The sequence below is a fragment of the Tetrao urogallus genome (assembly GCF_951394365.1).
Source record: "Tetrao urogallus genome assembly, chromosome: 1".
Lineage (NCBI taxonomy): Eukaryota > Metazoa > Chordata > Aves > Galliformes > Phasianidae > Tetrao > Tetrao urogallus.
Genome location: NC_136813.1, coordinates 180,457,949 through 180,470,079, shown reverse-complemented (window position 1 = coordinate 180,470,079; position 12,131 = coordinate 180,457,949). Strand labels below are relative to the sequence as shown.

The 12,131-nt window shown below is 37.1% G+C and overlaps 1 protein-coding gene across 1 annotated transcript in view; it reads left to right on the top strand.

Moving 5' to 3' along the window:
* The window catches only part of KMT2E (lysine methyltransferase 2E (inactive)), a gene marked incomplete at both ends in the record, with an annotated part of 35,366 nt that overhangs the window by 17,874 nt on the left and 5,361 nt on the right, over nucleotides 1-12,131 (top strand). Inside the window, 9 exons of the mRNA XM_079540205.1 lie at nucleotides 450-711; nucleotides 2,616-2,714; nucleotides 3,884-4,048; nucleotides 4,724-5,032; nucleotides 5,947-6,201; nucleotides 6,440-6,584; nucleotides 7,310-7,563; nucleotides 7,699-7,755; nucleotides 9,090-9,653. Coding sequence (XP_079396331.1) covers nucleotides 450-711; nucleotides 2,616-2,714; nucleotides 3,884-4,048; nucleotides 4,724-5,032; nucleotides 5,947-6,201; nucleotides 6,440-6,584; nucleotides 7,310-7,563; nucleotides 7,699-7,755; nucleotides 9,090-9,653 — 2,110 coding nt within the window. The remainder of the gene's footprint in view (nucleotides 1-449; nucleotides 712-2,615; nucleotides 2,715-3,883; nucleotides 4,049-4,723; nucleotides 5,033-5,946; nucleotides 6,202-6,439; nucleotides 6,585-7,309; nucleotides 7,564-7,698; nucleotides 7,756-9,089; nucleotides 9,654-12,131) is intronic.

Below are 12,131 nucleotides of genomic sequence, written 5' to 3'. Positions count from 1 at the left end.
AAATACTTACCAAGTCATGATGTATTCAGGGGGGATTTTGTTCTTTATATTATTTATTTCCTTGTATGCTTTAATAATGTGATTTTGTACCCGAGTGTTCCACGTAATTCTCTATGTGCACCTAAGTCCAGGAGCAGTCCATTTAGTTCACATCTTACTGCACAAAGCTCACACTTTTCTGTGCCTGCTGATAAGTCAGCTTGGCTGAACGGCATGTGTATCTGGGTTTTCCCAGTGTTTAATTTGTAAATTGCTTACTGTCTTTGCAGAAATAAAAAGCTTCCTAGTATATCCTGTGAAAGCTTTAGTCAGCTGATCTTCATATGCTTAGTTCACATCAAATCAGATGTTTAATGTGAAATTTACCACTTATATGACATAACGTTGTAAAGTACCATTGCTTTACAGCCTGATCAAAATGTGCTTGCTTGCATTCTTTTTACTTGTAGTAAATACAAAGTGGACTGTGCTTGCCTCAAAGAAAATCCTGAATGTCCAGTTCTCAGACGTTCTGAGCCTACAGAAAACATCAATACGGGATATGAAACCAGAAGGAAAAAGGGAAAGAAAGAGAAGGATGTTTCAAGAGAAAAGGAGACTCAAAATCAAAACATCACATTGGACTGTGAAGGAGCAGCCACCAAAATGAAAATCACAGATAATAAGCAGAGGAAGCTCTCTCCCCTCAGGCTGTCCATTTCCAATAACCAGGTATTGAGACAAAAAGGATAACAAAACAGAGATTTAAATACGAATAGTCTCCTTAGTGGTTACTACAGTAATTTTAATGAGTAGCTGGAGAAAGGGGTGTGTGGATTTATTGGAAAATGATGAACAAATTGTATAGGGCTTTCATTTCAGTTCCAGTTATTCTTAATGTTTGATTGGATTAAAGTTTTTGGTTCCCTTATGAGTTTTAACTGTACACTTTTTCCTCTGAATTTCTGTATGGATCTCTAATGTAAAAGACTCATGTCATGTTTTCAGGAGCTCCCAGTCTTTCTTGAAATGCAAGTAACCAAAAAGCCACATTACTCAGAAATTCTGTCTATTAAACATAGCAGCAAATAGGGCTTCTTCTGTAACAAATCAAACTTTAGTTCAGAATACTGAGTTTTGCTTCTGTCTGTCCTGTAAGCTGGTTAGAAATCTAAATAGAGTTTGGAGGGTTGGGAAGAAGAAGGTGAGTTTTGAAGTAAGCGTGGTAAAGCTAGCTGGTAATACCATGGCAATTTTAAGATCTGTCAGTATGAAGGAACTATTGAGAGAGATCCATAAAATCACGAGTGATGAAGTTTTCTAGAGCAGATGTTGAATTCTTCATGTGAGAAGATGGTTACCATGGTATCTACCTTTGTTTTTGCAGGGAAAGTACAGTTTAAACTTTCTTTGAATACAGTGGCTTGTGATGATGTTTTACACAGAGGGAGAGAGACTTTTTGTTCTAAGAGGGAGAGACTTTGAACTTTTTATTTTTTTAATGCCAGTAGGAGTGAAGGTAATAACAGTGACAGGAGCATATTTACATTGCTTTAACATGCTTGGAAGACCGGAAGGCATGGCATGTGACTGTTAAAAGAAAAAGAAAAAAAAAGAAAAAAAAAAAAAAAAGGTCTGCAAAGGCACTATATGAACCTTCCAGTCTTACGTGACTTTTGTTGTTGTTGTTTTTAAACAAATGATAACTGGTATTTGGAACCTTCTCCTGGGCTTCTATGATAATACACAGTGCCTATACAGAGCAGTCACAGGAGACATCAATGTTTTTCCAAACTGAACTTAAAACAGTAAGTGTTGTGAAAAGAATGAAGCTGTTAAATGTGTCTAAATATAGAAGCCAGTCAATTGATACGTTTTTTCCTCTCGTGAAGTATATAATGTTAAGGTAAAACAAAGCAGATGGGAAAAATATTTGTCTTAAAAGTATATTTATAGTAAGTAATTTCATGTAATCATTTTATCAAAAGGTAAGATTTGTGAAGAAATAATGAACAGAAGAATTCTCAAAGTTACTGCTTGTTTTTTCTGAAATCACAGGGCCTTCAGTAGTCAGCTAACTTAATATTTCTGTAGATCATGGCAGTCATTAGACAGTATAGTGAGGTTGTGAATGAAGAATGTCATTTCAAGGGAATACACTTCTGAGCTAAGAAAAAATTCTATGCAATTATGATAACATCTCTTTTCGCATGACAGTATGCATTGCATTGCACTAATGGGTATTTAACATAAAGCTCCCTAATTCTTTGACTGATAAAGAACTGGCTGGGTCAGTGGCCCATAAGTCTCTGTTGGTTTGGAGATTTAATGTGGATAATTTTGTTCTGGGGATGGATGGGTGGGCATGGGACCCTAAAATGAAAATCAGTATGCTTAAGAAAAAAGATGCAGATGTCCTAAGATCAGATTGAAAAAGGTTTGGTCAGATGGTTATGTTTATAGGTTTATGCAAAGGCACGAGTGGATCTTAGCTTTCTTACATTTTTGTCTTCGTTTATTGGCTTGGTTACTTTTGAAGTTGTGATCTGAGGATTCTTAGTTCTGTGTAGCTTGTAGTTTTCCCTAGTTTGGAGGAGTAGCGGAGCTTCTATAAAGCAGTCATTTCCATCTTTCAGGAGCCAGATTTTATTGATGATATAGAAGAAAAAACTCCCATTAGCAATGAAGTAGAAATGGAATCAGAGGAGCAGATTGCAGAGAGGAAAAGGAAGATGGTAAGTTGGGAAGCAAGTAGTTGCCTAAAGTTGTCACTAAGACTTAGTGACACATGCTCTTCCCGTGCTAATTGCTGCTTTCTGTAGGCTTCTAGAATTTAAGTATATATGAAGACAGATCCTTACACGAGCTTAAAATTCAAGGCTTGCTATTTGAGTGAGAGCATTTCATGTGGCTTTATCATTGCTTTCTGACAAAAATCTGCTTTTATCTTCTGTTGTCTTATGTGTATGTATAAACTTTTATTGCCTTAAAACAACAAAAAAAAAATAGATTTTGTTTTCTTTGCTCTTTGTTATTGCACATTGTTTTTAATAGTTCCTTTATAAATAGCGCTATAAATAGTAATAATCCTTTTAGCTCCATCGTGAAGATGGTGAATAAGTTCAATTTGCCTGTGTTTCACCAGTCAAACAGAAGTGGCAAAAACAAAACTGGGCTGCTCATTCACTCATATGAGCAATATACTAATGGGCATTCTTTCTTTGAGATGAACACTTATTGCTCTCAATGTGCTGCTGTTGAGCTGCAGGCATTTAAAATAATTAAAGCTTTAAATAGAAGCAGCCAAATTCCACAGCATCTGTACTGTCTTCAGCAGTGCTTGGATATTTACCTCTGTAAAAGGACTAGGACTTGAATTATGGTTTGACAGAAAATGTAACTTGTGTGTGATGTGTCGTTTACTTATTTTGAAATAGTGATTCTTGGATGCTGGATGCAGGTTTTGATACAGCTTTTGGCACTTGGAAAACTGAGTCAGAGGATAATGAAATTTTTTGTTGTGTTTATTCTGTATGTTTATTGGTATTTAATCTTTCTGGTCATGAGTGACTCATTGTTTTTTAAATACTATACAAACAAGTGAGCCAATAATGTATGAGGCTAGCAATATAGTAATAAGCAATTATTTCCAGCACGTTCTTAAATCCAAAGTAGGACTTTCTTCCTGTTTGTCAGGATTGATGAGAACACAATCATTTCTTTGTAAGTCTGCAGTAGTTGCAGTTACTCTAACATCTCCCTTTCCTTTGGGTTTCTTCTGAAATTGATCTGCATGTCAACATACATTGTACGTGTTCTGAAGAAAAAAAGTCACAGTATTTATGTATGTGAAGGATTATGATTATGACTGAAATGTGATGACAATTATTATTATATCCATCAGACAAGAGAAGAACGGAAAATGGAAGCTATCTTGCAAGCTTTTGCCAGATTAGAAAAAAGAGAAAAAAGAAGAGAACAGGCTTTGGAAAGGATCAGCACAGCAAAAACGGAGGTTAAATCAGAATGCAAGGAACCACAGATTCTCAATGACACTGAATTTATTCAGGTAGTTATCTGAATCTTTATTTTAAGGCTAGCTTTTAACATGGCACTGTTTCTCTGTTTGGATATTGAACCACACATAAAGATACTGGGGGAGTGTTAATAGGTGCTCATTCTAGGCATAGGAGATGGTATTTATTAGACACCTTCTGTAGCCAGTGGGAAAAGACATGCTTTGTCAGTAGATTATTCAGAACAGGTCATCTTTACTCTTGTTGCTGGTTACTAGTGCACTTCAGCCCTTGCAGATATTCGTATGGCTTCTCAGTTTGGATTGTTCTGTCAGCTTTTGCTGTTAGTTATCTTACAACAGTGCTAAGCTATATATTAGTAAACGATATCAGTCAACTATAAATGAGAAAAACTGTATTGAATTGAAAGGTACTCTGATGTAAGCTGCTGATTTCCAGCCCACAGACTAATGTGATATAGCAGTTACAGAAAATTGTGGTAGTCTGACCAGTGACTGGTCTGTGTGAATTACCTGATGTATCACTGCCAGAACGTTGGGAGGAAGGTATGGGAAGTCTAACTATGAAGTATTTTAGTTGTAAAAATAGAAATTATATAAAGGCAGATAATAAAGATGTATTAAGAGAGAACTTACAGTTCCTCTTGAGAAAAGATCTGTAGCTTTACATGCGTTAGATCCATTTACTAGATTGGTGTTTTGTACCAGGAACCAGCAAAGGAGGAAGCTGTCACTAAGCCTACACCAGCCAAGGTTAATAGAGCTAAACAGAGAAAAAGCTTCTCTCGAAGCAGAACTCACATTGGACAGCAGCGTAGACGGCACAGAACTGTGAGCATGTGTTCAGATATTCAGCCATCTTCTCCTGATGTGGAAGTAACGTCACAACATAATGAAACTGAGAATGCTGCACTGGTAGCTGAGCCAGAAACAGAAACTGTTGTTACGGAAATGGTTACCGAAACAGAAGCTCCAGCACTTAATAAATGTCCTACTAAGTATCCTAAAACAAAGAAGGTATGTCTCTTAAGGGATGGGTAAGAAGAAGATGGACTTTCATGGAGTTTTTAAAAGATTATAGGCAGCTGCCTCTTAAACTACACATTATTTTTTAAATTTTCTTTAAAAATTACGCAGCCGCTCACTGATATTAATTATGAAAATTAAAAATATTGCATTGCATCCATTTAGATATTGAGTTTTAATACAGCTTTCAGCACAGTTTTGGAACAAACGTTTTCTAAGGACAATACTTTCTAAATGGACTGGATTTTGTGTGTGTATAAATATACAGAACATAAGTAAAACTGTTAATTTCAAGGGGAGGGAAGGAAATCAGTCAACTTTCCTTATTATATTCATCATATGATATATAAGGTATCTTAGTGGCAGTAAACAGAATATCTCCAAAATATGAGCTTTCAGTATTTCTGAGATGTCTCTTCTCCTAGTAATGCTGATAAAAGCTTAAAACCACCCATCTTATAACTAAGAAAGCAGTTTTTATCTTCAGCCTGTATTGCAGAGGATGATTAAAGCTGCTTATTTTGAAAACGTAAAGAATTTGAGAGTGAACCTCTTAAGAATTTCAAATGCTTGCAGGCATATTTGAGTTCAGTTGCTTTAGTTCTTGTTCCCTGTTAATGGGAACTAAGATACACTGGCCTGTTTTTCAGAAACAGAACAACAAAACCTCTGTTACATAGCACAATTCTACACTGATTCCTACCATCGCCCGGTTAACTTCACCAAAGCCTTTTTCATGTTCTCAGTCTCATGTACAAGGAATATTTGTATTTGTAAACTTGCAGCCTGGAAATTGTTTTCTGGTTTGTGTAATGGGTGACTAGGTGAATAAGAAGACCAAAAACTGTTTGAAAGCTACTAATGAAAACATTCAAAAAACACTTTTTTTTTTCCTCCTTGTGTAGCACTTGGTAAATGAATGGTTAAGTGAGAAGAGTGACAAGACAGGGAAGCCTACAGACAGCATTTCAGAAAGGCCTCTGCGTATAACCACCGACCCCGAAGTTCTGGCTACGCAACTCAATTCTCTGCCAGGTCTCACCTACAGCCCACATGTATACTCTACTCCAAAGCACTATATTCGTTTTACTTCACCATTCCTTTCAGAAAAGAGGAGGAAAAAAGAACCTGTGGAAAACATGACCGGCTCTTGTAAGAAGGTAATGCTTCTCTTCATTACGGTTTCTCATGCCTAATTACTTAAAAACAAGTCTTTATTTCCTACTGTGAATTCTGGCAGAGAAAAGCTGCTTGGCAAATCACAGAATCACAGAACTGTAGGGGTTGGAAGGGACCTCCTGAGATCATCGAGTCCAACCCCCAAATGATTTGTAGATACACATTTCAGTGTGTATCTTTAAATTGTTAAGTCACTAATTTGAACTTACTTTATTACAGCGTTGGTTGAAGCAGGCTTTGGAAGAAGAAAACTCAACAGTGATTGATAGATTTAATTCGCCATCACTAGAGGGATCTAGAAGCCCAGCCATCAACGGTGAAAATAAAAGCCCGTTATTACTGAATGACAGCTGTTCCTTAACAGGTGAAGGTTCCACTAATAAAATACATACAAGTTGTGTCGGAGTAGGTAGATGTGGAGGACTGAAGTTATTTAAAGCAATGAGTTAATGAAAATTCCAACAATATTTGCCCTGTTTACTGATGTTTTGGCTTTTGGATGGTTGTTGGAAAGAAAAGCTCAGTTAAATAATTTCCCTTTTTCTTTAATGTATAATTGAGACTAAACAAGGAACAACCATTTTTCATAGTAAATGTGGACATTCAGTCAACAAAAAGGCTAATGGTTTGGAGTATGAATATCAGGAAGAGTTTAGGTTATAAATCATTTGTACATGCTGTTAGGGTTAGATTTATTTTCAAATCATTGGCCCCATTGCATGTGGGAAAGTTAGTCAGCTTTTCAGGAATAATGAGAAATGGAAACATGCTAGAAGCTACACACAGTTTCTTAGGGATATGGAACATATTAGATGATCCGTCGAATTTCCACTTAGGTGAACATTTGTTTGGAAGTGTAAACAGTTCTTCCGTTATCTCTTCCATTGTCTTAGCAGGGGAAAAAAAAAAAGAAGGTAAGGAAGAAAATAGTGATCTCTGCTTCTCATTAATTATTCTTCAGGAATTCTGCCCACAAGGTGTTTGTCTTAGTAATGTTTGAATATGGAATTTATAACTTTACTGCTTCAAGCGTTTAACTGGGATTGCTGTATCTTTATCTAGCTTTTTTTTTTTCTGATTTTAATGCAGATCTAACAACACCTCTAAAAAAACGAAGGCTGTACCAGCTGTTGGAGTCTGCATTCTCAGAAACCTCTACACCTACTCCTTCTCCATATGCCACACCAACTCATGCTGACATTGCTGCCTCAGAGCCATTGATGTTTGCTACTCCTCCTAGGGTAAAAACAGAGGATGAAGCTTGTAGAAATGGTTACAAACCCATTTATTCACCAGTTACTCCTGTAACTCCATGTATACATGGAAATACCATGCACTTTGAGGTGAGAATTATAATGCATTTCAGATTCTTTATCACTGTTGTGTAAATCATTATTTGTAGTCCTATTAGAAGGGGGTGTCTTACATTCTCTACGCTAACAGTTAAATTGACTTCCCATTTCTTCTTGTTCATCTAGAATATTTCCTCACCCGACAGTTCCCCGGAAATAAAAAGGCGAGCTTACTCTCAAGAGGTGAGGACATTTGCTAAAATCTCTAAATGCTTGCTTAACTTCATTTCCGTATCTGCAACGTAACTGAGGAGTACAGAAAAACAACGCTTGGGTTTTTTGGGCTGTATCTAGATTTCAGTTAACATTCTCCTTTTTAATCAGTGTTTCTTAAATGCTTGAGCCTAATTTTACTTGGACTGAGAGAGCACAGAAGGATAAATATTATGGTTTTGGTGGATTATTTGAGGTACAGCGAGTGCTACGGACGCGTGCCCGGAGTTTCCCGGGTGAGGGTGTGCTCCATTCCGTGCGTTCGAGCCGTACAGTCGAACCACCAGGGGGCGACTTGGTTTATAGATATGAGAACTTCTACAGGGATGTTTCTGTCTGAAAGATGAGAAGTTCCGCAGCATTGTGGAACTTGAGCTGTGTGACAGCTACCACATTTGCATAACTGTGTTGAACCGTGAACTTAATAGCACCTGAAAAGAACAGGTAAAAGTAACTAGTGATAGAACGTTCAGGTGGTTGTTTCCGGAGAGCTTTACTTCTGGTGTAAATGAATGACCCAGGTACTTTGTTTCTGTGGGCTAAGTACATATGTACATAGAAAACTTCATTATTTTTAAGTCAAAGTGTTAACAAATATTGAAACACAAAACTTTTCATGCAGTCATAGCAATTGATTGAATTTAACAGCTACTTTCAAACTAACATAACTGACTATTTCAGCATTTAGCTGACTCAAAAAGAGGAATTCTACTTAAGAATTTTGTATTGTGAAAGAAATAATTGAAAAAGCATTATAAAGCCATAAAACAGGATGTTTTAGTAAGGATACTTCTAAGCTCGGGCATATGCTGAGCTTTTTATGGTTAGTACAATTATGAGAAATACTAAAGTCAATTTATTTAGCTTCTAATATTTTTTCCTCTGCAGAAGCATGAATTTACTATGGTCTTAAAATTCCTCAGTGTCCTGGAATCCCTCACCACCCTTTTTTCTTGAAATAAATGTTTTGACACCAAAGATCCGTTTTATGTTTAAGTTCAGTTCCTTTGTAACCAGGGACTTGCTCCTGTTGAAGCTCTTCTTCGTTTCCCAGTCATAAGCAAATACTGGTACTGAAAGCTTATTTTGATGTGGATTAATATTATTATTTTTTTTAATTTAAAATCCTTTTAATGGCAGTAGTAGAGAAAAGTATCTGGCTACACAGCTATTTCTTAAACTCATGGTAGTGCAAAGTCCGTATGCCTCACTTAAAGGCATAGATGAATGTCAGAATGATTTTACTCCACAGTTGCAATATGGAAGAAGAATTTACATGTTTTCTTCCTTTATTTTTCATGCAGGGATACGACAGAGCATCAATTCTAGCACTGAATTCTTTCAGAAATTCCAACCTGACAGAAATGGGCCTGCAGGAAATAAAGACTATTGGGTATTCCAGTCCAAGAAACAGGACTGATGCGACACGGCAGTGCACAGGAGAAATGGAATCTGTGTCAGACCTCCAGCTGGGACTCGAAGTAATTGAGCAAAGCACACTGCATAAAAACCTGGAAGCCCCTACACATGATAGGACTGATTCAAGCAGCCAGTTAGAAACTACTCATTGTGGACGGGGCACAATTTATTCTTCCTGGGTAAAAAGTCCCGACAGGACAGGTGTAAATTTCTCAATGAATTCTAATTTGAGGGACTTGACCCCTTCACATCAGTTGGAGGTAGGAGGTGGATTCAGAATAAGTGAGTCAAAGTGCCTGATTCAAGACGATGCTAGAGGCATGTTCATGGAAGCATCTGTTTTTTGTACTTCAGAAGATGGAATTGCATCTGGCTTTGGAAGGACTGTCAATAATGACAACTTGATGGATGGGAATTGCACACCCCAGAATCCTCCACAGAAGAAAAAGGTTATAATTTTAAGAATCATTTTGTCTTTTTCACATAGGCTATATATCTTACATATTTTTCTGTGGCAGAATGAAGCATTAATAATAATAGTAAAAAAAAAAAATCTGGCTGATTTATATTTAATGTAGATATTATTCAGGAGAACTTAAGGAAAGAGGAAAGTTGCATCCATTAATAAATGCAGATTTCCAAAGTAATATATAAAAATATAATTATGTTTACTTCATGTTATTTCATATGAGTCTCAAATTAATTACTCAATAAAGAACTGCTTTTCAGGTTTGAAGACGGTTGCTTGTGCTACCAAGTATTAAAATATTCTGTTAGGCAGTACAGAGAAAATCTCTGAATTCTTACAAGTTGCATTAGCAGGTTTATGATTCTAATGCTTCAGAATTCTCGTTTTTATGTACTTACAGTATCTTTGTTTTGCTGTTAGCAAACACAAATCCATAGATACAAGGAATCCTTTATTTCTTCTTCTATAAAGCACCTGCTTTGGTAGATGAGCACAGCCTAAATTTGCTGTTCTTGTCAAACAGCCCCTGTAGGTAACAGCTTTCAACGTGCTCAGCTGGAAATGAAGTTGGAAGTTAACCTGTGTGGATATCCTGACTACTGTCAGGTTAAACTCCTTGATTCCATGTTAAAAGTAGTTGTTTCTGATGCAGCCATTCCTGAGTGTCCTGTAACAGTCTGTAGAATTTAGTGATTTATATTCTTCATGGAAGTAATAGTTGAGGGACTGGAGGTGAGTTTTGTCTGTGTGTACGTACATTCATGCCCAGTGGTGCTTTGGTCCCATCAGGTTCCCTTGCACTTCTCGGGGTGCATCCTACCAGGGAGTGGCCATGACTACCGTCACAAGTTGCTTTACCTCTCTTTGTACCCAGACATACCTGTAGCGAGGTAGTAGCTGTGTTCTCACCTGGTCCCGACCCTGGGAAGTTCAGTAGTTCCGTTCATATTACTGTATCCCTGCTGCTTTTGCAAAGCCAGCTGAACACAGAAGTTGTTAAGATTTGTGTAGCTGCTTCTTTTATCTGAAGGTGAAGTGAATTTCTCCTCAAATTGCAGCAGCACCTGATGGGTGCATCGGTAACACCCTGTTCTCTTAATGGCAGGCATTCTTTTCCTGGTTGTTACTGCTCAGTGCTTGCACTGCACTAATGCACAAATGAAAAACTTGTGGTTCTCCCTCTGCCTCCCCTGCACACGCTCAGAATTCCTGTCTAAAATCTCGCTTTGAGGAATCAACCAGAGGAAATTGTACCTCTGAGAGAATGGTTTTCTGGTTTTGTAAGGATGCACACACAAATTCAAGTATACTTTTAGACTTTGCAGTCTAAAAGAAGGGGGACAAATTTCACTTAAGGTGAGGGGAGAATTCAGGATTTTTGTAGAATAACAGTAGAAGCCCATGAACTGGTGAGATATGCATGTCCTTATGCAGTTATTAAAGGAGGGGGTTCTGTATCTCAGCATCTCTATGGATGTTTCCTTCTCTTGGCACTTTACGAGTTTCTCATTTCAGTATGGCTGTACATGGTGGCCACAAATCACAGATGTAATCTGTTCTTAACATTTAAGCTTTGCTTCAATCTTCATGGGTTCCCATTCCTGTGATGTGGAAAGTATAAAATATTTCAGAGCAAGATCGGTTCTAAACCTTGACTTTCTCCTAGAAAAAATGAAGTGGTTTTGACTTCTTATGCTGCCATACAGATGAGTTTTTAATGGATAGAAAACAGTCGTGGGACAGAGCAGCCTTCTTGCTTTCTAATTCTGAGTAGAATTGGATGTCTGCTGTTAGTGAGGACTAAGCAAGTTCCCTGATACGTAGCAGGAAAGATACGAAATGAGACTTCCACAACACAGATTTCCTTAAAAAAAAGATGTCTGAATGTCAGCATTTCAGCATTCTGCATCAAATTGTGAAGATACATAATGAAAGCATTTGAAAATCTTTTTTTTTTTCTCAGTGGAAGTAATCTATTAATATTCTTGAATTTAAATCTATGGAAGTTTGTGTTCTGTTTTACATGAGAACTTAACATGAGAATATATGAATATACACACATAAATGCGTGTAAAGTATGCACACAGATGGGAAGAAGGACTGCTCATTTCTTCCTGGGTCATTGGTTTTGGTAATAAACGTTTTGCTTGAAATTGATCACTGAAGTATTTTCAGAATTGACATTGTAGAATACAGAAAAGACACTGATTTAAAATAAATTGTGGAAAGAATGTCATGAGGCAGATTCTTTATGTTAAGAAAAGCATGTGAAGAGCTCAAAGACTCTCCTGCATAAATCATGAGATTGAAGCCGAAGTTTAGTAGATTTTTCACACAGGATCCAGGGTCAAAGTGATTCAGTCTCAAACTCAGCATTATTTTATCAGTATGTTCTTTGCATTTCCAGGAGGATCCACAAAGTACTTTGTAGCTTCAGCCAACAGTATGAATTCAGCAG